We start from the raw sequence: 23,125 nt of genomic DNA, 5'->3' as shown, positions 1-23,125 counted from the left end.
AAACAGATGGCCTCTATGTCTACGTTTTCCTTGTGCCAGCAGGCGCCCAAGTCTCATTCAAAATCCGGCTTGAAAATTGCAATCTCGTTCTCGTAGGATAATTTTCAAAACATTCAAAGTAAATAATTCTACATAAGTTTAATTAAGGATATGTAAGGTGCAAAAGTTGCTCAATGGAAAAACTGACAAAATCCGCCGGATGACAACCCTTCTCACATTCTTGTTCTGACGTGAGTTCATTTCGTTTTTCGTTTCATTAATCTGTAAATTACAGATTACAGACTGTAAATTAGTCTGTAATCTGTCCTGTTTGTGCCAAGTTTTCAGGAAATATTGAGCCTCAATTATAGAATCTATAATATAGATCGCTAACTAATGACACCGCTGCTGTGCCCGAGTGCAAAGAATTGCTGTCAGCTATAAACTATATTATTCATTTATTAAATTTATATTAATAATAGTACCTTGTGCTTTGATTTAATTCCGCAAAGCTAAAAGATGGGAGAGAGCACGATCCAGAGTTTGAAGTTGAGTTCGTAATATGTATTTTAAATTTGCATCGACGTTGGGAACAAGCAGGAGAATTATGACTTATTAATAATAAGTATCACTCGAATAAAGTATAGACGCCTTCCGCCTTTAGGTTATATTATGACTTAAAGACAAACCCGAATTTCAATCTCAAAGAAAAATAAAGTAAACTTGCAAATTGAATTTATTTGCAAAAAATTGTTTGAAGTTCAATGGGCATTTTGACAGAAAATCAACTTATTTCAGTCTGTCCTCTAGACTGAATTTTATGGTATAGATTTATGTACCTATGTTATGACAACGAATCAAAGTTGGTTCAATTGTGGTTATCGCTTTGCTGTATAAACCTTGGCTATCACGATTGCTTGACTTTTAGTGCCTAGTTACCCTTAAGGGAGACTAACGTTACCTAGATACTTAAAGTCAAGCAATCGTGCTTGGCTATATATGCCTTGGCTCCGATTTGATTAGGCGAATGAATCAAATTAAACATTTATGCATTTAAACTGTTTTATTATGCAGAGTGTCAAAAATATTTCAACCATGTCCGGTCTTCCACCAGGGCCACCCATGTTCGGGATGCCACCATTTATGCCAGGGATGCCCTTACCGCAAGGGATACCATTGTCAATCCCTCCTCCAACAATGTAAACGTGATATTTGATATTCATTATATACCTTAAACCACATTTTGACCTGGGTGTAATGTGAAATTTGCAGGCCTGGATTTGTTCCTGTTGCAACTAACAACGGAGCATCATCTCACATTACTTGTGACTGGTCAGATCATACCGCTCCTGATGGTCGGACTTATTACTACAATAACAAAACTAAGCAAAGTTCATGGGATAAGCCAGAGGAAATGAAATCGCCAACAGAGGTATGACAATAAATTAAAAAGTGGTTATGCTGAATTTTTTTAAAGTGAATTACCCCTTTGATTGTTTAGAGACTACTGTCTCAATGTCCCTGGAAGGAATATACTGCTGATACTGGCAAAAAATATTATCATAATATCAACACAAAGGAAAGTAAATGGACTATCCCGGCTGAGTTAGATGAAATTAAGAAACAACTCGCAATGGAAACTGCTGTCCCTTCTATCCCCCCAACAATTGCTGGCGCTGGTCATATTCCAATGCCTGGACTCCCTCCTGGAATGATTATTCCTCAAGGATTACCTCCTGCAATCGTCATGAATGCTCCCCCGTAATAATTATAATTGGACAAATATCCTCAAGTATACATGTTCACTTTGGTGCAATGTTTCTTAAAAAATGTATATGATTTTGTAGACTGGCAGTTTCAACGCCATCAAGCTTGGATGCTGCTGTTCTAGACGAAACTAGCAGATTGAGTACCTTGACGGATGATAACACAAAGACATCGGCAGGAAAGAGCGACGAATCTGGAGGAGATTCAAGTTCCGAGGATGAAGTACAAGAAAAGGACGAAATTCCCAAGGTTAAAGACAAAAAAGAGGCTACAGAAATATTTAAAGAACTGCTTCGGGAAAAGGTACAAGTCGTTAACTACTTGCACGGTACTGTTGTTATTAACAATAGTCTATATATATCATAACAATCACATTATTATAGTTATTTCATTTGTTTAGAATGTACATAGTACGGCATCATGGGAGCAGGCGAGCAAACTTATATGCAGAGATCCCAGGTTTAAAGTGTTTGAAAAAAATAATGAAAGAAAGCAAGCCTTCAACGCTTATAAAATTCAGAAGCAGAAAGATGAAAGGGAAGATGCTCGACAAAAAGTCAAAAAAGCTAAAGAGGAACTCGAAAAATTCCTGCTAGAAAATGATAAAATGACGAGCATAACAAAGTACTATCGCTGTGAAGAACTATTTGGAACAATGGATATCTGGCGAAAGGCATTACAAAATTATTGGAATTATATAGTTAGTATTTGGTAAATCCTCATAGCATCAATATCTGATTTAGGTACCTGATGCTGATAGACGTGATATTTATGAAGATGCAATACAGGTGAGTTTATATTAACGTTCTGAAATACAGCTTATCTTAATTATTAATCTTATCTTACAATATCCCCAATCCAGCTCCTTGCAAAGAAAGAGAAAGAAGAAGGGAAAACGACAAAGAAGAGAAACATGAAAAAGTTGTCTGGATTATTAGAGGGGATGACATCCATCATATACCAGACTACATGGCAGGAAGCTCAACAACTATTATTAGAAAACTCTGCCTTTTTCCAGGATCGAGAGCTGTTAGGTATGCACTGTGAATAAAAACTATAATCATGTGTATATTATTAATTGTGCAAACTAAATTAATTTATTCTTGCATTTCATAATATGTCCAGCAATGGACAAAGAGGATGCCTTAATCGTGTTTGAGAAGCATATTAAAGAACAAGAGAAAGAAGAGGAGGAAGAACGCGGAGAAGAAAAGAAAAGGAAGCGCCGAATAGAACGTAAAAATAGAGACGGGTTTATTAAACTGTTGGATGAGCTTCATGATCACGGGAAATTGACATCTATGTCTTTGTGGGTTGAGTTGTATCCAATTATTAGTTCTGACGCCCGTTTCGCACAAATGCTTGGTCAACCCGGCTCAAGTCCTTTAGATTTGTTCAAATTTTACGTAAGTAAAAGAATTCTAATTAATGCTTTATTATAGGGGAATTTAATTTACAAGTAATAATTATATAATTTCGGTTATGAGCTTTGTATTTCTGTTGTAAACTTTAGTTTTACTTATACCCAGGTTGAGGATCTAAAATCTCGCTATCAAGACGAGAAAAAAATAATCCGAGAAATTTTACGTGGCAAAAGTTTTGATGTGACGGTACTAATTTTTTATTGAGTTTTGGATATATATTACACAATAGTTATAAAACTTAAGGTTAATAATTCTAGGAAGTGACAACATTTGAAGAATTTGCTACAGTTGTTTGCGAAGACAAACGAGCTGCAACGTTGGACGCAGGCAATGTTAAACTTACATTTAATTCCTTCCTCGAAAAGGTTTGCACATGGAATAAGATATACTATACTATATTTATCTTAGGGTATTTATTATGCCTTACATACAACATAGGGTTTGCACAGCTACAGATATATTTAGTAATGAAATGATTTCATAGTAGTCATCTTTGTTTTTTTTTAAAAAAACGTAATTAATTATTTACAGGCTGAGGCAAAAGCAAAGGAGAAAGTTAAGGAGCATACCAAGAAACTTAAATTGCTCGGTCTAGATTTAATTGCAAGTTTAAAAGGATTTGAAGTTGACTATCAAACTACTTGGGATGATATTCGTTCTAAGGTTATTGATACTGTCGAATTCAAAGCATTTGACAGTGAAGCCGACTGTCAAAAGGTTTTTGAGGTATTTCTTGGCTTATTGTTATCTCTCCTCTGCTATTGGGCGTATTTTTTTAATAGTAAACTTTTTACCTTGAATAGGAATATGTTCATGAAATGGATGAAACTTGTGGCCATCACCATCATTCTACAAAAAAGACCAAGAAAGCAAAGAAGCATAAAAAGAGGGCTTCTTCTTCAGATAGCTCAAAGTCTCACTCTCCTGTAAGTTGGGCAATTTTTTGCAGCAAACTAACTAATTAATCTATCAATGCAGGCAATTAATTGATAGATATCGAAACATTTTTATTGTTCATTTTCATTTATATGTTTTTATTAGGTTGTCGAGCTGGATGAAAGCCTGAAGAAAAAGAAAAAGTCAAAGAAGAATAGAAAACGATCATCTTCTCGGTCAAGATCAGAAAGCCGATCATCTATTAGTTCTGATTCTGAATTACGAGAAAAGTCAAAGAAAAAGAAGAAGGCGAAGAAGAAAAAGTCAAAAAAGAGATCTTCTGTAACTTGATGTTTTTGTTATCCTATTTTTTCAATATAACATTAGTATTACTGCTATACAAATTAACTCATCTCTCTTTCTCTATCTTTTGGGTTCAATTAAAATTGAATGCATTTACATTATTTTAGCTAGTTTAGTAGGTCTTGTAGAAACACTAGCAGTTTGTTGTACAGTCGTTTCTGTGCCACTATTGAGCTTTTAGATGAAAAATTCATGTATTCATATATCTTTATTAATGCTTCTCTGCTAAATAATGAATTTGTATTGCCTTCTCATAATCTATGGCTCTGATTTTTATATTCTGATGATATTGATGATTTATTTAGAGTAACAGTTCCCTGGAGTCTTGGGTGGAGAAAGATACCGATTCCAAGAAAAAGGATAAAAATAAAGGCGATTTAAAAACATCATCATCTGGACATAGACGTGACGGCAGTATTGATACAAATGAACTTTCGGAAAGTGAACTTGAGAAACAGAGAGCGTTGCTTCTTCAACAACTAAAATACGCAGGCGACAATGAAGATCATCGATGAACCAATTAATGACAGACACATTTTTTAACCATTGGGCTCACAATGTTTTTACCATTATTATTAGCATTGTTAATTTGTTATTCACTTTATATTCATATAATGATTGTTTTAAGACTGTCTCATGTACTCTTGGCTTGTTTCGTTAACGAAATTAAAAATGAATAAATTAAGCAGATATATATACATACTACAAATTACAAAATTTCTGTGACATGTCACCAAAAACTGCATGCCAATTAAAAATCAATGAACCAATGAAAAATTTTTGGCTTAACTCTTAACTACTTTCGGCGGCGTGATAATTCTTGGCGCAAATAGAAGCTTGGCGTTAGTTATAATTTTATAACTAACATTTGGGGAAGGGGGATTTTTCTTGAGCACTATGGTTCGATGAGGCTAGTTACCACAACACTATTTTTTTTTATATATGATCACTCATATTGTCAACGTTGTACGTACCAATTATTATTACGTGGGTCATAATACTGCATTTCGCTCGTGAGGGAGGTACATGCATAACTTCATGTTAAGTTAAATAATAAAATAATTAAGTGACTACCTTGCTTAGTAGTTGATAAAAAACTCGGTTAATGATAGTAGAAATTGAAGTTTTGGTAAATAGTTTTTTTTTAATATGTAGCATAATGTGTATGATAAGACGTGATGGGCTAAAGTAAAAGTAACATGACCAACTTTACAAGATAAACAAAAGTTGTGTTTTTTTGATAAAACAAGATTTTGAATGCAGAGTTCATATTGCATACTAATTTTGCTTCAAGATGTAGAAAAAGGTACAAAATTGTGAGTTTAGTATATCAAATGTCTCGAGTAAAAGTGAGATTATTCCATTAAACTCTTTGTGTCACAAGCAGTGGTGTTTTTTTGTGAAGATGTATGGACTCAAGTTAATAGTTAAAAGTGACTGGTTTAGTTTTTTAAGTCGAGATCAAGAGTAAGAAGTTAACTCCCTTCATTGAAATCGAATGTGCTCTTACTCAGTATTTACCATATTTATCACTCTGCATGTTATATACCGGTATTGCATGCATGCATTATGGTTCATCCAATTGTTGTCGGAAGCTCCTTCGTCTTCTGTGTTGGCGTGGACGCTGACTTCAGCCAAGCTTTAAAAGGGAAGTTGGTCACCTGCAGTCATTGAGTTATGTTTTGATTGTTGTACTGAACGTATCAAACGAAAAGGTCTCAAACTCGCAAAAATTGTTTTACACTTTTGGATTCTATTGATCTGATTTTGCTGATTATAGTCCTGTGGAAACAATGAAAGTCCTTGCGGTAAGTTTTGTGAAACAAATTTTGTATTTCGTGAACTATGTGGTTTAGTTTGCAGTTACCTTCAATATTTCATTCCATTTAGGTACTAGCATCTTTCGGGATGCTGGTAACAGCAGCTCCACAATATCAGCAGCAGCAATATCAAACTCAATCAACTCAAGCTCAGCCACAACAATATTCTACAAATTCTCAACAACCACAACCCCAAGCGTCCTTCGGGGTACCTTCATATTCTGACCCCCATCGAGGTTATTCTGGAGGGTATGGGGGCCCAGGTCCAGGAGGTCCGGGTGGATTTGGCGGTGGAGGTGGCGGAGGGCCACCCCCAGTGGTGCATAAACATGTAATTTAAAATTTTAACGGTTAAATTCCGTCATTTTCTTTTTCTATTATAGTTTAAATAAAACAATACATTTTCAATGTATATCCTTAATTTTTGTAGGTTTATGTGCATGTCCCACCCCCAGAGCCAAACGTTCCCAGACCCAGAAGACCATTTATTCCACCACCTCCCCCTCAAAAACATTACAAGATAATCTTTATCAAAGCCCCAACTCCTCCACCCCCAGAAATCCCAGAAATTAACATTCCACCCCCACCAGAGACCAAGACGCTGGTCTATGTTTTAGGTAAAGACATAATAAAAAATGCATGTATATTTTTAATTTTAAATTTAAATACATCTTTAAATCTTAACAGTCAAGAAGCCTGAACCTGCGCCACCAATCAAGATCCCAGCTCCTCCTCCAACCAGACCGTCCAAACCAGAGGTGTACTTTATTCGCTACAAGACTCCAGGAATTGGCGACGGAGGTGGTGTCGGGCCTTCAGTCGAATACGGAGCTGGTGGAGGAGACATTGGTCATGGCGGAAACGGAATTGGAAACGGAGGTGAATATGGTCCTCCAGGTCAAGAGTACGGAAGTCCAGCCTACTAACTAATTCCTACATGTCAACACAATTATTTATGAAGATAGCTTCAAGCCAAAATACTTAAATTATTATTTTTCATTGTTAAGAAATGTTGGATTTGATTTCTGAAAGGTTCTCGGAGAAAGGAATTAAGCGAAATCTGCCATTCTTGATACCATTTAAGAGTCTGGTGTGATATTTCGTTTTTTGTGAGCCAGGAAATGGCAGTCTTGATTACCAGAATAGTATTTTAATCTGAGACATCTCAAAATTATTCAAAGGAGCAGAATTAAAAGCAGGGTCACTCTGAACAAATGTATAATCGAAGGATTGCATTTATTTTAAAAATGCAACGGGCTGAACGATATTGGTCGTACATATTTTATTTATGATATTCCCCCAAAAATAAATATTTAAATTTTATTCTCGCCTCTTAGCTTCCCATTTATGCTCGTATTTAACAAAACAAAATATATGATGGATTGAATACAAAGTAAGTCAATCAATCAATTTGTAAGTCAATCGAAAATAATAAAAATATATAAATATACAAAATTCACGTGTGGTTTCACTTTATTTAATCACATCACTTTATGCGAAACCTAAACCTTATTATAATTATCAGAGAAATTTCGAGAGTGGAAAGTTAGAAAATAGAATAAATGAAATCAATATTGCATTTCTATGAAAAGTCTGCATATGATTTGGGTTAACTTTCAATTGTCTTAATGCTGCACACCGTTATTTGCATTTACTTAAAAAAAACAGAAAGTATAGCGTCACATTTTCCAAGAGTCACATTAACACATTTTTCTCAAAGTTATTCTGATTTGCAGATCATAAAAACACACAAGAGAAACGCAAGGTTATAGAATATCAGTCCTCAAAGTATATATCAAACTGGTATTAAGATAAGACCTGCGTTGTTACCCACCTGCTGCCTGACAAAGAAGGATTATCATCTTGCGACGGATTGCCATTAATCTGATATAAAATTTAATACCAGCATCTCTAATCTTACGGTTGCAAATGTAATTTCGTGAAATAGACACCTCGCTCGTGATAATATCGTATATAATTTGTTTCTAGCAAGTGCATGCATTCGGCTTATGGAAGAATAACACATTTTCTAAATACTTCCTCAAGCAGACGCACGAACCAAATCATCATAAATAAATGAATGCACCTGTTTAAAATGACTTAAAACCAGTTTGTATATTAAGCCTTCACATACATGTGTCGTACACATTGTGTACTTAGTTTTCGACAACACAAAGGTGAAAGTCAACAGTTAAACTGACTTTAGATATATAACACGACAGATCATTTGCATGAATTTTCCATTAGACCGTAGTTTATTAAACGAGGCACATTTTTCTGCAGAATTTTGTTCTCGCGAAACGAGTAGTTTCCCTTTCATTACAAAAACTCACGCCTCATCCCTCATTAGGTGTAATAAGGCGTGACTAATAATATAAAAAAATTATTATCCGAGTTGAAACTTTGTGCGGATTAAAAAAAGTCAAGACTCGGAGGTTCAAGTTCTCTCCACATTCGCATTAATGTTTTAATAAAAAAGTACAAACTTCCTTTGTCCATTGATGAAGAATCATTAATAATTAAATATCTACGCTGTTCATGTGTGTTATTTTGTAAGTTGGAATTGGATGGAATAGATCGTCTGAGCCTGTGAGGATGGGACAATGTGGAATTAACTTTTATGAGAACCACATAATTTTTATCCCGAACCAGGGCTTATGGAACCATCTTGTCTGTCCGTCTCCTCGTCATCTCGATACCTCTCTATAAGCTTGGATGGTATATCATAACGTTTAAGTTTTACGTTAGCAAAAGCCACAAGGTCAAACTAGGAATCGAGGTCGAAGATGAAGTCAAAATTATGTCGTTGGACATAAATTTGCCGCAATGATTAGAATAATGCATAGGACCAAATAATCAGTTATTACTAATATCTTTATGTTAACGAACGTTGAAAAAGGTTGAATACGTTCTGCGGAGAAATATAAATGTTGCCAATATACATATATATTTTAGTGCTTTCCTTCTAGTTTCTTAGTTTCTAAACTTTGTGATTGTATCCTTTCATAACACTTTGAAATCAGTTACAAGTTTGTTGTATCGAAAATGCTTTGCATGAAATATATTTGCATGAAATAAAATCCACTTGTCAGAGTTTGCTCTGTTAGAGAGTAACCCATAGTGGGTTTCGCATATTTCGTTGGATTTGTCAGTCTTTCAACCATGCGTAGTTTTTGACACACATAGTTAGTTTTTACCATTTATAATATCATGCATTTGACATCTCTCTGCTAAAAAAGTAATCTTCAGCAGTTTTTATGTGGTAGTACAGTTATATTAATTGAACATTTGAAGGTTTTTGTCTGTTTTATTTTAGATATTGAACCAGTTTTATTGTTTTTTTTAGTTTGTAATCTTCCTTCTATGAGACTGAACCGGAATTAGATCTTGATTTTGAGCCTGATTTTGTAGTCAGTTTGACAAATGAACATATAAATCTCGAGTTTACCTCTGTAGAATCATGGCATCACTTGGAAAGTACATCATCAGAGGGCGGATATGTACATATGTATTTCTAACTTTTTCATATCAAATCAGATCGTACTAAAGCTTTGTGTACTGTCATCCCATCGAAGCGTGATCTCAAAAATTCAAACATTGTTTTCCATATTTCACATATTTTAGGGTTTTCGTACATATACATATTTTCATACATATTTTGAGTTATTTTTCGCACATACACATATTTTCCTACATATTCGAGCCTTTTTCTAAAAATAAATATTTGAATACATATTTCGAGGTTTTTAATGTGAAAATATTTTTCTTTATTGAGAAATTAAAGTTTTGTCAAAATTAGATTATCATGATAATCATGAGGGTGGTTTCATGTGAACTACTAGAAAATCCAGTTTGCCCCATTTTTCAAGTCAAAAAATTACCCCTGAAAATCTCCAAATGTAACTAATGTCGCATTATGGGTCATTAGATGAAGATTAAAATGATATATTTAATAATTCGTTTATAAGAGTGTTAAAAAGTTGAAAGTTTTGGACAATTAAATTTAAATACAGTAGAAAATTGCAATAGACAAATATGTTTTATATGCATATTTTCCTGTTTTTTAAGCACATATTACATACATATTTTGAGGAATTTAAGTACATACATATCCGCCCTATGTACATCATACGTGTCAGGAGCTGGTTACTTAAAAAGTGTGCCACTTATCAAAAAGAGATTTAATGCATCTTATCATATAACTCTACAAAATTGAAATCGAAAGCAATTTTTCTTCAAACAGGTTTAAAGCAATCTTGTTGCAATATTATTGTACCATCTTTTTCTTAGCAATTTGCCATTGCTTGTGAAAATGCATTTTGTGGTTGAAAATGTAGTGTAAATGGTATCTTCAAGGTCAATACATGGCAATTATTTTACCTAATGTCATTTATAGTAAATCATCTACGACACAACTTTAGTTGTAATATTTTGTATGCTTGAAGTAGTTATTAGTCGGGTGACTAGAATGAAAATAAAAAGAGTGAAAGTGATTGAGATTAGTATAAAATTCGTCTTTATTATAGGGTCATATAAAAATAATTATAAATGCAATCATTCTCATATACTTCACAAACTTCAATAAGATAGCAATGCATACTTATTGAATTATTGAACTCGTCTACTTGAACTTGTCTCAAAGTGTACACAAGCTTGCGTAAAAATAATTTATATAGTCATAAATTAACAAATTAGACAAGACCATTTGTGTAGTAATGCACCTAAATTTTAGTACCCTCAAAAATAATTTAGTTATAATAGTTAATAATTTAGTTAAGGGCGAGATTCATTACTGAGCATCATTCTCATTTTCTCCAACTGAACTTGTGGGTTGTTGGCTGCTATCACTGTCTCTGTTATAATATCTGTAAGAGAAAATAAGACCATGAGGTAAAGACGGTTCAATCTTTCGTAGTTTAACATAGATAACAATTCGCAACTGTTTTCCAGATTGATTACCTCTTCATATATCCTCCTTGATTATTGGTGTCCATGGATGGCATTGACAAGTCAGAGACTCCTCCGTAGGGACTGTTTCCTTCAAAGGCAGCAGCAGCATACGATGGGCCCTGAGCTCCGAAGCTGTTTCCCCCTGTAAATTGAAAATAAAATAATGTTAAAACGCATACATATTGACACTCATTTGCAACAATTCTTGAAATACAAAGTGTGTGGCAAAATTTAATGTTTCAAACCTGGAACTGTTGCCACAGGCTGAGCATTTGATGCCCCATAGCTCATTTCTGGCGCAGAATAGCTCTGTGTTTGTGGGGCCGAATAACTCTGTGTTTGTGGGGCTGAATAGCTAGGTTGAGCAGGAGGGGGTGGTCCATAATTTGGTTGACTATTGCCACCATAAGCTGGCTGAGGATAGCTTGGAGTATAGCTGGGCTGTGGGGCTGCTTGATAAGCCATGGTGATTGGAGCTTGGTTGTTGTAACCTCCTGATGATTGATATCCACCCCCACTCTGCTGTCCATATCCACTGCTTTGTTGTTGTCCATAACCTCCGGCTGGGGCGTATCCACCGCTGCTGCTTTGTTGTCCCCCACCGTACGACGACTGTTGAGCTCCACTGCCCCACCCACTTGCACTTTGGTAGGCTGGGAGATTGGATTGAGGAAGGGCCGGGATTCCGTGACCAATGTCGAGCTGAATGGGAACTGGACGAAGGGAGAAGCCGTCAAACTTGTGAAACTTCCACAGTGGATACATTCCAAATCCCCCAGGCATGGATGGCGGCACTTCTGAACCCCACCCACCGCCTCCTCCACCACCCCCTCCGCCGTTTTTCTTCTCTTTCTTCCACAAGTCAAATCTTTTCTGGGCAGTTTGGGGAGCGAGTGCTTGGGTAGTTTGAAATTGTTTGAGTGGCTGCTGGGCTAGACTGGATTCTTCAGAAACTACGACCCCAAGAAAGCCAAGCACCAAGCTTCCCAACAAAATCTGAAATCGAAAGCCACAACAATATTATTATCACTACAAATTTTACTTGCATACATTTATGAATTATGTGTAATGTTACATACCTGCTTCAAATCCATTATGCTATCAATTTCTCCCTCGCCGAGATCACTGTTTGATGTCGAAGGAATCCAAGAATAAACCTGGAGTACGGATTTCAGCCGTATTTATATACTCGACAAAAGCGCCAAGATTCAGATCTCTGGACATTGCATGGATGAATTGTGCATGAAGTAGTGCATCCATGCAATACTATTTACACTCACTTTGTACAGGCTGTAGGCTACATACTTTATTTAATAGGTCAAATCTCTAGTGCTCTATTTTGGATGACATTCCTAGATCACACGAAAGGTTTAGGTTGTGCCAAGATAGCGGTATTTTACGTGAAAGTGAAGGGTCATGTCGCTCCCATTCAATCATGGTTTATATGTAAATATGTACATATATATGCATCTGTATTAATATGCTACTGACTAGACAGACGCATTTAGAAATGCTCAATCTATCTTTATGTAGGCGAGAAAGACAAATATGACCATCAAAGTCTAAAATACATGCAGGAACAAAACCGTGTGAAGTCTGTTCCATTAACCCAGAAACGGATATCCTTTTACTTTTGATGCATTCTTAATCATACTCCGGTTCCGGACACCTACACGGATACGCTAAATTGGTGTTTGCATATATACGCAGTACAATGAGATGACTCTGCAAAGTGCGGTCGGAAGACTTGTGAAAGTTGGAGAATTCCATCCTTTCAGATAATCAACTTTCATGGGGTATTTATACCTGTAGTTTCACCATAATCACAAAGTCCATTTCCCCAGGTAAATTCTCCCCGCTGACGACCTTTTTGTTTCCAAAAAGTTCAAATAAAGAGGAATGAAATGATTGCATGAAAACATAACTTCACATGAATGAATCCACGTTTATTGCCTAACATAAAATTGTGCAATTCAATAATTACAACCAACAACTAGGTGACAATTTAACATTAAGATATTTCTGTTACATAATAAGTACAAACATAAAATGTTGAATGTACACTTATAGATAAACATACATGTACATAGATATACATCGTTATTACAGCGAATCAATTAATCAAACACACAGCTTGCTATAGTTTAGTTTAGCTGGTGAGTGTGGTTATTTTTAGCCTATTTTATCCATAATGAAGTGACAAAATGAGACAATCTAATCATAGTATTTACTACTTACTACTACTAGTTTTTTGCTTGTGAATTATCTGTAGTTTCCCGATAGTCTGTCAACAACAACCAACATTTATGCAAACAACAGGCTCCCAACCTGGTAAAACAATGTTGTTGTACGTCAAAATGAAAAACATGTAAGAGTACCAGCAAATAAAGCACCGTTATTTTTTGCGAATATTCATTCCAGCCTTACGGTGCATTGTTTGCCTTTCAGAGAAACTGATAAATGAGATGGAACAGTTTTTTTTTCATTAAAGTGAACATTAATATAAGCAATTACTTTTATAGTTATTTTTACTCTCAATTCTATTCAGTTACAGTGAAAAGGACAGGCAAAATATTATTTGGTCGCTACTTGGACAGACCAGTAAGACTTGATCAATGAAGTGTGAATGTAAAGGAGTAACAAGTAAATACAATTATTAGTAAGATTTCGCTATTTGCGCTTATTTATGCATGTACTAAAAGAGTGACATTAGTGCATAAGATGGTAAGTTATACGAAGATTACGTAATTCTAAATAATCATGTTTATAATAATTATTGAGGAGTCCGACAAGGAAGAAAATGAAAATAGCAGAATTCCAAGACTCGGTGTAAGCTATAACAGATTTGATGAGAATTGGTGAGACAAGTTGAAAAGGGTGTCAACTTGCCTCCATTGAAATCGATATAAACAGCAATCCTTAGTTACGTATGCATAACATGTATGTATCTATTAAACTACAAGGTTTGCGATACACAATTAGAATCATATTTTACGACGCATGGATTTTTTGAAGGACACATGCACAAAAAAACAATATCTGAAATCTTGTAAAATTCTCCACTCGCTCCACGAATTTTGTCGTCATTTACTACGTGTCGTCATCGCTCTCTAGTCCAGCGACTTGCGAAGGTTGGGGACAATCCGGTGGAGAAAGTTGGGTCCAACCTTCCCAGCAGCAGCAGCAGCATCCAAATCCGTATAGGCGTTTGTGGATCTTTTGTAAACTGGAGGACGTCCCTGTTGCGCCATCATCTCGTAGTCGACCCCCGAGGTCGCAGGTCTCCTTTCAAGGTCCCCCTCCAATAGCTGTGAAGAAAACAATTCAAATATTACGTAAGGAGTTGCAGTGTGTCAATTTATTGCAAGTTGGGGTGATTTCAGGCCTAGTCTTACTTGTCCCCAATTAGTTAAGTGGGAGGACGAGGAAGGAACAGTATCAAGTCAGCAGGAAAAACAACAAGACAAAAACAAAGTAGACGACAATTCGGCTCTCCACGCTCTCCATCATGTCAGATAAAGTTCCAGTTGTTTTAAATCATAACAGACGCTTATCAGGTGAGCATACCAAATGTCATCCAATCCTCTGGAGTCGTCAAAACTGACTTCCCTTACGATTCGAATATATTCTTCTGCCCCCTCGAATTTCTGTTTATTTATCTCTAAATTCTATAATTTCATACAAGTGTGTTAATCCTTGATAATTTTTTCTAGACGAGAAGAAAAGAAGTGCCCCGATAGCATCAACGTATGAGCTTTACAATCAACTGTATAATGCGTGGTGCACAGCACATCCTCATTCGCCAGGTACTGATACTTACAGATTGTATGATTTTATGCTAAAGGTATGTATCAAATGTTGCAAATGAAATATTTTTTAATTTGTTTTTATGTTTATATTAAATCAGCTCATGTCAGCAGGATGGAAGCCTCCGAATATTGGGAGGCCAATAAGGACAAAACGAAACCTGGCACACGTGACACAATTGAAAAAAAAATTATTGAACTGAACGGCAGTTTAGTCTTACCAAAAGGCCAGAGTACGTTGGAGAAAATGTGGCAAAGACAGGAAAGTAGGAATGCCAATCTGGCGAATCTGGGCCAAAATGCAGCAAAAGATGTAAATTCTCTCAGTTCTGAGAGTCGATTGAACAAATCCCCTCCAATTGTGATAACCATTGATGATGATGATGATGATGATGAGAGTAACACTCAAGCAATTGAACCATTAGTGGTTTTAGAAGTGGTTGTACTAGAGAACCAGACGGATTGCCCCTTGAGTGGATCAAATGATGGTATGTTTGTTGGTCTCAGCTTATTTAACTGCAATTTCCTAATTTGTTCAAAATCTAAAGGCAAACTTTCATCATTTTGCAGATTGTGATATGCCTCAGAGTGTTGTTGATGAGCAGGGCCCTGAAGGTGAACAGAAGGCTACGAGTGTCCAGGATATTACTACAAATGATAAGACAACGGATAGTGGTGGCACTCGTGAGATTGGCGTGGACCCCCAAAACGAAGATGGCTTCATCCGCATCCGCAATATTGAAAGTTTGATGGAAAATTCACAAGAAGAAGACTGTATTGTACTAGAATAATGGCTGACTTGTACCAATTTAGCCCTTGCGTAGATCTCAAAAGTTTTTTTTATTATATTCAGATTATTTCTGTAAAAATACTCTTTCGTTATCCAACATATTTTGAATAAGAAACTGTTAATTCTTTATTAATGAGAAATTGGAATTACTTCCTGACTGATGTTTTTTATTGTTTAAGCTTGGCTCGGTATTAAAATGTAGTAAATAATAAAAACCTGTATAAAATCACGTGTTGGGTCAATTCATTTTGGGCACTTACGTCTCGCAGAAGCTCTCGCAACTTCTCTAAACGGTCATCTTGGCTTCTCGTGGGCAAATATCTTGCACTGACCGTCACGAGAACTTGTGATGTGAGGAATGCAGCTATCACAAGGGTTATCATCATTCGGACAGAACATTGGTTCATTATTTTCGCCATTGCTGAAAATAAAAGAATGCAATTTTGTTATTTTAGCCCATTACATATCCAATGCGAAAGTGATACATACACATTTTAGTTCTACATTAACAATCTTTAGTCCTAGATTGATCATATATGTATGGCTATCATAACTTTTTAGCCCGAGTCAGGGCTTATGGAACCGATATGTATGTGTGTCTGTGTGTCTGCGAAACGTTAGAGGGGAACCACTGAACCAGAGCTACCCTTAGGGGTGACCCATACCGTTTTTAAAAGCTGCAATTTTCGGTTGAAATTTGGTATGGAGGCTAAAAATTACTTCTGCGCAGCAAATATGACTTTGGGAGTTTAAGATTCGAAATAAGCAAGCCCCACTGGTCCTGGTAACTAACATTCGACCATCCCCACTACAGAATATTAGTAGTTTGGTCAATTCAGACAAAAATTAAGAAGCGGACTCTGCCCTTACTCGGGCTAAGTGAAGGATGCACTGTAGGTTTTAACTTTTGATTGGGATAACTTTTCTTTCAGCCCAACTGATTTACGCTATGTGTGTCATTTCCGGTACAATAGCTTTTGTACTTTTATAGCTTATTTTAAGAATACTTTGTTGCATAATTCAAAGCTTAATATGACATGCAAACTCTTGCATTTGACTTTTTTACTCTTATTTTATGCACATCCGCTGACTATCTCCACACTGTACGTTACCACCACTTTGTATATAGTCATACAGATACTCCTTTGAGATCGAGAAAGCGAAATATGGACATGCATGAATTTTTAGGCTTATCCTTAGAGCAAGAACGTTGTGTGACAGCATGAGCACAAACCAAGCATTTTAGTCGCCCCCACACTATAAGGTCATATGTGTGTACAAGGAGTAAGACAAGAATAAGAGAAATGAGAGAAAATATTTCCTCCTCCTGTCGGCCAAAGAGATGGACGGTTCTGCTCTGCAGGCACATTGGGAAGGATTCGCTGGCAACTACCCAGTTTCCGATTTGTTTTACTCCAATTGTGCAGTTGCACAATCTTCAAAATTAGGAAACAATGTGGCCCATTTAATTAATTAACTCATTCCCATGTCCAAGTAACATGAGTCTTCATTTCACATTTAGAAACAAAGCTGCATGCATAAAAGCGATAATCTTGATGATAACGCCAGTCTGTCGACTGTTTATTTACTTGGCAAAATGGTCGAAAGTCAAAATCTTCAAAACCAACAAACTTCCTTCCGGACATTTATCAGAATCAGAAATAGTAGAACGGAACGGACAGAGGAATTGATAGAGACGAGGAATTGTGGGATGGATATGTCTGCTATTATTCAAAATTATCAAATTGTTTGGTGTTTAGAAAACCTAGCTTCATCAAACAGCCCTCAACTGCTCATACCATTTAAACTAAACTGTAAGCAGTGCAAGTTTGCAAAACAAGAAGGGTTTTACACAACGATTAAAGCTAAATCTCAACTTCCCAAAGCAAAAAAAAACTTGAAAGACCGAGGAGAAAATCTTGCCAACTTTCTCGATTGCACAAATCTTGACTAAATCTAATGGACAAAAACGAGATCGTTTGTTTAGCTGACTTGTTAACAAAGACGTTTATTCGAATGCACTTGTGTACTACAGCATTTTGGAGATGGATTGCGCAAAGCCTTTTCAAAAGATTGGAAGATTCATGGCCTTTGCAGTTATTCGCATTAGCTTCTCATATCATGAATGCCAAGAAGTTAACTAAAAAATTCACTCGGTCAGGATGTTTTTATTCAGTAAGCATTAAAAATTATTTTAAGACGACATTTGAAAGATCGAAATGAAAATCTAAGTTGTTCGCCACAGTTAAAGAGTTGCATGTCGCAGTTTACGATTCGACCTTCATTCAACTGAAGTCATGACTTTCACCATTATGCATTAGATATTAGACACTCGCCTATTTTTATTATGCATAAGCAAACTCTCAGTACAGCTTTGCATAGCTCGAGCCACAGGGTTTACTCTAAACAGCAGAATCTTCTTATCACAATATTTACATGCTACCTTAACCTTAACGAAGACTCAATTTGCTTCAGATTTGGCAAATCCATTGTAGCAAGATTATTTGATACTTTATCACTCTCAGGTTACGAGAAATGGTCAAGCCACAAAACCAATTTCCATTTTAAAAACTAAAAGTTGTTTAAAATTTACAATGGAAAATGCTGAAAACTGTAAAAAAAAAATACTGCAAAGTGGATCACTTGCATCCATTAAGGGACACTACCGTTACTTAGGATTAAATAGTAAATGACAAGCAAGGGGAATACAACAATTTTGACAATCTGACATATCATGAAATATGACTAACTTATTAGTGCATATGACCCCTGCTGGGTAACCACTTGACCTGATTTTGCGCATCTTCAAACCTAATCTCACAATTTGCCCAATAAAGAAGTGTGCCAAACTTCAAATCAATCGAATAAGTTTCAAGCGAGTTATTCTGGTGACAGACAGACATTCATGATGGGAACATAAGCCCTAACTCGTGAGCTAAGAAATAATCCTTAATAAGTTGTGGACACAAGTGAGTAGTAACTCAAATAGTCATTTGGTGAAAGAGACTCGTGTCAATCATTCATAATAATAAATAAATTAGTAAACAATAATTTCTCTATGTAAATGCATACATAGCTAAATACAAATCTCCCTGTCATAGAGTCCCACCCACCCATACATGCATATTTTTATCCGTTCCGTCATGTGCTAACAAAATGCTAACAAATTACTCTTCCTTCAAGTGAAAAAAACTTGTCCATTTAAATTTCTGACAATTGCCGGCGGTATTCAACAATATTCCAAGTAGTTTAGCCTTTATTTGAATACAACAGCGTCTTTCATCTTAACTTAAGCAGTTATTATTCTACATAAAGCGCAGTTGTTGTTCAACTCAGGAAATTTTATGTCGTTACATGAGGCACTCAACTGCAAGCCATCCGAACTTAACTGTCATCAAAAAAGTGAACGAGCAGCAGGGCATAACTGAACACCCTGGAGGAAAGCTTAACATATGAACAATACTCAACAACCGAATTATGGGATAAAAGCATGCTCATATGAATGTCCCTCATTTTCTATTCAGAAGAACAACTTCGTTTCACAACTAAACCCGATGACAAAAGTTTTGAAATGTCGCTACTTGGAGTTATTTAAACTGTCAGCAGCCCACGTACGTACAAATGTATACTGATTAATGCCTTTATGAATCTGAAATAGAAAAGCTTGAATGCAACATGCAGAATAAATACTTTCAAAAAATACTTTGTTATATTTTACCCATGCATAATCTCCATCGTTTTGTGTACTATTTGCTCTTTTCAATTACTCTATCGTTTGACGGTGTACTAGTACAAATTACTGGACGAGTTGAGTATGGGGAAAGTGCATGCGGGGAAATGTGAGAAATTCTGTTCTTCTTACCTGAGTTAATACGTTTCGTTGGTAGGTTGCAAACTGAGACAGGGAATAAAGTTAATTACGAAATGTGAAGCAGCGACAGAGCCAACGGAGTAGATCGGGAGGTAATTACAGAATCCAATTACTAAGTTTTTAGTGCAAAGTTTTATTTCAGAAATCAATTATTCTGCCAGATTATGAAGGTGACAGATGCTGTTGAATTGGATTTGGAAAAATGAAACTGAATTTGAGTGATGATTGACGCAGTAGTTACAAACTTGTTGAATTGGTGGCACAGCGTTGGTTGGTTGGTCTCGCTCCCGTCAGCTTTCTCTGCAAATGTGCCTCCTCAATTGCTCTCAGGGTACTGTGAGGAACGGGAGAAAGCGTCGGACTCTATATAGGCGCTCGCGAGGAAGGACAAACCATTCGCTAACGTAATATCCAAAAGAAGCAGAAGGAGTTAAATATGCGATGGCGAAATGTGTATCCATCCACAAGAGCTCGGAGTCTCCCAACAAATTATTATGGAGGGGTAAGTCTCGGGGAGAGCAAAGTTGGGCCTGAACACCAGATTCACCAGCGTCATCGTTCTCTCCTTCAGTATAATCTCCAGTAGAATAACTGGGCTAGTAGCCAAAATTCGGAGGGTGTCCACTTTGCCCCACACCATCATTTTCATCGGAGAGAGACTGTGATGCATATCTCACTAAAAAGTAGGAGTTGAAGGGAGTTTTCCACCCACGCGACTTTCTCCCAGTGCGAGTCCAATGGAGAGAGACGCAAAAAACTTTAGCTTCCTTCCACGACTCCATTCTCCAACCCCCAACCCATCTCAAAGCACAATCAACATCATTTATTCACACACAAACTATGTACAACAGGCATCTTGTGTTTTACTTTTCGCCACCCAATCCTACATTACTGCGAACAGGGGCGGACGAACATGGCGAAACCCAGACTTGAAAAAACTTTCTTTCCAGTAGTTGCGTCATCATCTTTTGGCTCACGTTAAACGTGGGTTTGGTTCGATACAGATGAGATGATCTATTTTAGTTCAGCCCCAAAGAACACCAAAGCTCCACGTTCCATGCAGGCCCAGAATTATAATGATAATCAAGGAGAAAGTGTGAAGGTGAAAGTCTTATTAGACTCGTTCCAGAGTTGACGCATGCAAGAGACGCTGGCCTAATTGTGTTTCATGGAAGTGGGAAATTGGAGATGCTTGCTTAAAATGGACAAAGATTAATTTGAGAAAAGAAAATAGTTTATTTTTTTCTCAGTTTATTACATTACTCTGAAGAATCAGTTTCAATATTCGTCTGTGTAAGGTTTATTTTCGGATACAATTGAATAAATAATTTAGCATTGAATAAATCAGTGTAAGCATAAACGACAAATGGATTCAAGACTTGAGTTGAAGCGTATTATTAAATATATTTTTTTAAGAAATCTATTCTCATTCCTATGCTTTGTTTCGTCAATGCAACGAAGATCGGGATAATTGAGCGATTTATCTTTTATGTTTGGTCGTCCCATGCAATTTTATTTCTGCATGGTCGTCGTTACCTACTGGAGAGCTCGAAAATGTGTCTATTTGCGAGGAAAGAAGAAATCATTATGACAAAAGAATTGTTCATCAGAGCAAACAATGATCGACAGACAGTTGTATTGATATTTTATTTTTCCAGCGATGATTTGAAAGCAGCAGCAACAATCCTCAAAAAATCGCGTTGTGTGTGCCTCATCTGATTTGTTTTTGATAGAACAAGAGATAAGTTGTCGTGTGACACTGCATTAGCACAAAGTTTTGCAGTTATTCGTTCACTACTGTTGAGAATGCACAAATGAAGGTTTTTATAGAAATGTATCTCATCGACTTTTGTAAAAGAATTCTCACATTTACACACGCCTTCTCTTTTTCTATCCTGACTCGTGTATGAATTCAGATATTTAAAGATTTTAGCAAATATAATGTGTGTAATAACAGTTTAGAAATTACTTTAGTCACACAATGCCATAAAAGAAGGGACATTTCCCAGTGGAGTCATTTCATGTTGAAAATTATAATTAATGAAAATGGTATTTTCCATCTAGAAAATGTAATTAGTTACCACATTTTATGCCGTTAATGAAGAAATGATCGGGAATAAATTCTCTGTTGGGTGATAATTTATAATGTTTATGACTTATTTACATGATATTTTGATAATGTCATTATCATTGACCATGCACTACATTCACGTTTACGTATGTACGAGTATGTATCATAAGTACTTATTTACACACATGTGCCAGACTTGATAGTACACATGTGACATATTTAGGAATGACGACAATGGTCTAATGTTGAGAGCATTTGGATCCCATCACTAAGTTATGAAAATTATGTACTTGTATAAACATGTGTGTACAATTGAATTCGAAGGTCGACATTTAGGTCAGAATTTGTCCCATATTTTACAAGAACTTGCATAAACCGTTTAAATAATAACCTGACACAAGTCACTTTAAAACTATTATGTAGGTAGTTGCGGAACATTGTACAAAACACTCAAATAAAGTATCGCAAAGATCGATCAGAAGCCACTACATGGCATTACACCCTTGACTGCAAGGGCAGCAAAAGTCAGAAGCGCAAGAAAATCCGACATTCTTCTTGACATGTTTACCCATCAACACAATGAGAATACACCACCCACACTTAAGTTGGCAAATCAACCTTCGAATCCTGGTATTATTAATGCATTCTATCCGAGACTTTTTTGTCTGAGCTCGGTCGGATGGACGAGTTTGATGTAAATGCATACGCCGGAAGGCAAGACAAATTACCCTTTCTTCCAGTGAAAGTGTTTCGGCTGGTCTCAAAGCATTTCTATCTCTTTATTCGGATTAGTGTTGCATACAAGAAATTCATCTTTGGATTCTAGAGATCAGTTTTATGCCCTCCTCTCTTGTGAGATGTGTTCACCATATCATTTTAGGAGCTTACTGCGAAATATTATTTACTCGTGACGTATGTATGTATATGTTCATACGTAACTTTGCATTAGTAACTTTTGCTTGAATCATGCCGATCAGCAAAACAAATAAATATTGTGCTCCACGGGCTTTTGTTTACTCACATAAAATCTGTCGCAATGGAAAATATAAGTAATTCATTGCAAAGTTTCTGACATTGTATTATGGATATAATCCGTTGAGTAGAAAACTTTTAGTGGGTATTGATCAATGCTACTTAAATTCATGCATAAAATGTTTTTTCAAGTGAATTGTGCATTATTGAAAATTGTCCTTGTCATAAATTATTCGGATTTGATTTCTAGTGGAATGTGGGTGGGTGTAGAGGTCACGATCAATTAAAGCGTCCCGGAAAAGAAATGTGTAAACATTTATACGTATGCGCATACGCTGGTTAAACAAATGATAAGACACTTGAGCACATACCACCCACCTGAAAGTACTTCAAACCTCAAGTGGTTTGAATTTATGTCAGCAAGTATAAAATTTGT

General features: G+C 36.1%; 5 protein-coding genes across 6 annotated transcripts; 3 read left to right on the top strand and 2 right to left on the bottom strand.

Moving 5' to 3' along the window:
• The first annotated feature begins 50 nt into the window (after positions 1-50).
• On the top strand, positions 51-5,118 carry LOC110846521 (pre-mRNA-processing factor 40 homolog A). Of its 2 annotated transcripts, none has more exons than XM_035850507.1 (15): positions 51-230; positions 1,094-1,178; positions 1,252-1,411; positions 1,481-1,740; positions 1,827-2,049; positions 2,147-2,419; positions 2,490-2,534; positions 2,609-2,780; positions 2,872-3,152; positions 3,276-3,356; positions 3,428-3,535; positions 3,702-3,896; positions 3,974-4,096; positions 4,212-4,388; positions 4,715-5,118. In XM_035850507.1, the coding sequence occupies exons 2-15, from the start codon at positions 1,102-1,104 to the stop codon at positions 4,922-4,924; spliced, it is 2,385 nt and encodes a 794-aa protein (XP_035706400.1). In that variant the 5' UTR covers positions 51-230; positions 1,094-1,101; the 3' UTR covers positions 4,925-5,118. The 2 variants fall into 2 exon arrangements, with proteins under 2 accessions (XP_035706400.1, XP_021948994.1); XM_022093302.2 differs by having other exon boundaries at positions 1,054-1,178.
• A 942-nt stretch (positions 5,119-6,060) lies between these two features.
• LOC110846255 (formin-like protein 3) lies at positions 6,061-7,684 on the top strand. Its single transcript, XM_022092942.2, has 4 exons — positions 6,061-6,217; positions 6,300-6,560; positions 6,660-6,846; positions 6,917-7,684. The coding sequence occupies exons 1-4, from the start codon at positions 6,203-6,205 to the stop codon at positions 7,153-7,155; spliced, it is 702 nt and encodes a 233-aa protein (XP_021948634.1). The 5' UTR covers positions 6,061-6,202; the 3' UTR covers positions 7,156-7,684.
• Positions 7,685-10,728: 3,044 nt separating this feature from the next.
• On the bottom strand, positions 10,729-12,345 carry LOC110847686 (RNA-binding protein FUS). The gene is made up of 4 exons (XM_022094673.2): positions 12,259-12,345; positions 11,425-12,175; positions 11,189-11,321; positions 10,729-11,094 (listed from the first exon to the last, which is right to left on the bottom strand). Exons 1-4 carry the CDS (start codon positions 12,271-12,273, stop codon positions 11,019-11,021), a joined length of 975 nt encoding a protein of 324 aa, XP_021950365.1. The 5' UTR covers positions 12,274-12,345; the 3' UTR covers positions 10,729-11,018.
• A 759-nt stretch (positions 12,346-13,104) lies between these two features.
• Positions 13,105-19,995, bottom strand: LOC110847232. The gene is made up of 3 exons (XM_022094131.2): positions 19,638-19,995; positions 16,036-16,196; positions 13,105-14,487 (listed from the first exon to the last, which is right to left on the bottom strand). The coding sequence occupies exons 2-3, from the start codon at positions 16,192-16,194 to the stop codon at positions 14,290-14,292; spliced, it is 357 nt and encodes a 118-aa protein (XP_021949823.1). The 5' UTR covers positions 16,195-16,196; positions 19,638-19,995; the 3' UTR covers positions 13,105-14,289.
• LOC110847231 lies at positions 14,589-15,921 on the top strand. Its single transcript, XM_022094130.2, has 4 exons — positions 14,589-14,736; positions 14,893-14,985; positions 15,087-15,473; positions 15,556-15,921. The coding sequence occupies exons 1-4, from the start codon at positions 14,688-14,690 to the stop codon at positions 15,774-15,776; spliced, it is 750 nt and encodes a 249-aa protein (XP_021949822.1). The 5' UTR covers positions 14,589-14,687; the 3' UTR covers positions 15,777-15,921.
• Positions 19,996-23,125: the final 3,130 nt, after the last annotated feature.

This window comes from Folsomia candida, unplaced genomic scaffold (assembly GCF_002217175.1).
Source record: "Folsomia candida strain VU population unplaced genomic scaffold, ASM221717v1 Fcan01_Sc003, whole genome shotgun sequence".
NCBI classification, from domain to species: domain Eukaryota; kingdom Metazoa; phylum Arthropoda; class Collembola; order Entomobryomorpha; family Isotomidae; genus Folsomia; species Folsomia candida.
Note: the sequence above shows the minus strand (reverse complement) of the source record. Positions and strands in the feature narration are given on the sequence as shown.

Excerpts from the sequence above, each read along its gene's own strand:
- LOC110846521 (XM_022093302.2), top strand. The coding sequence starts at position 1,075 with ATGTCCGGTCTTCCACCAGGGCCACCCATGTTCGGGATGCCACCATTT. Across the intron at positions 3,897-3,973 it reads ACTGTCAAAAGGTTTTTGAG|GAATATGTTCATGAAATGGA; the intron begins GTATTTCTTGGC and ends TACCTTGAATAG. Across the intron at positions 4,389-4,714 it reads AGTCAAAAAAGAGATCTTCT|AGTAACAGTTCCCTGGAGTC; the intron begins GTAACTTGATGT and ends TGATTTATTTAG.
- LOC110846255 (XM_022092942.2), top strand. Across the intron at positions 6,561-6,659 it reads CCCCAGTGGTGCATAAACAT|GTTTATGTGCATGTCCCACC; the intron begins GTAATTTAAAAT and ends TAATTTTTGTAG. Across the intron at positions 6,847-6,916 it reads GACGCTGGTCTATGTTTTAG|TCAAGAAGCCTGAACCTGCG; the intron begins GTAAAGACATAA and ends AAATCTTAACAG.
- LOC110847686 (XM_022094673.2), bottom strand. Across the intron at positions 11,322-11,424 it reads GCCTGTGGCAACAGTTCCAG|GGGGAAACAGCTTCGGAGCT; the intron begins GTTTGAAACATT and ends TTCAATTTACAG. Across the intron at positions 11,095-11,188 it reads CAAGGAGGATATATGAAGAG|ATATTATAACAGAGACAGTG; the intron begins GTAATCAATCTG and ends TTTCTCTTACAG.
- LOC110847231 (XM_022094130.2), top strand. The coding sequence starts at position 14,688 with ATGTCAGATAAAGTTCCAGTTGTTTTAAATCATAACAGACGCTTATCA. Across the intron at positions 14,986-15,086 it reads AGCACATCCTCATTCGCCAG|CTCATGTCAGCAGGATGGAA; the intron begins GTACTGATACTT and ends ATATTAAATCAG. Across the intron at positions 15,474-15,555 it reads CTTGAGTGGATCAAATGATG|ATTGTGATATGCCTCAGAGT; the intron begins GTATGTTTGTTG and ends ATCATTTTGCAG.
- LOC110847232 (XM_022094131.2), bottom strand. The coding sequence starts at position 16,194 with ATGGCGAAAATAATGAACCAATGTTCTGTCCGAATGATGATAACCCTT. Across the intron at positions 14,488-16,035 it reads TGCGAGAGCTTCTGCGAGAC|CTATTGGAGGGGGACCTTGA; the intron begins GTAAGTGCCCAA and ends TTTTCTTCACAG.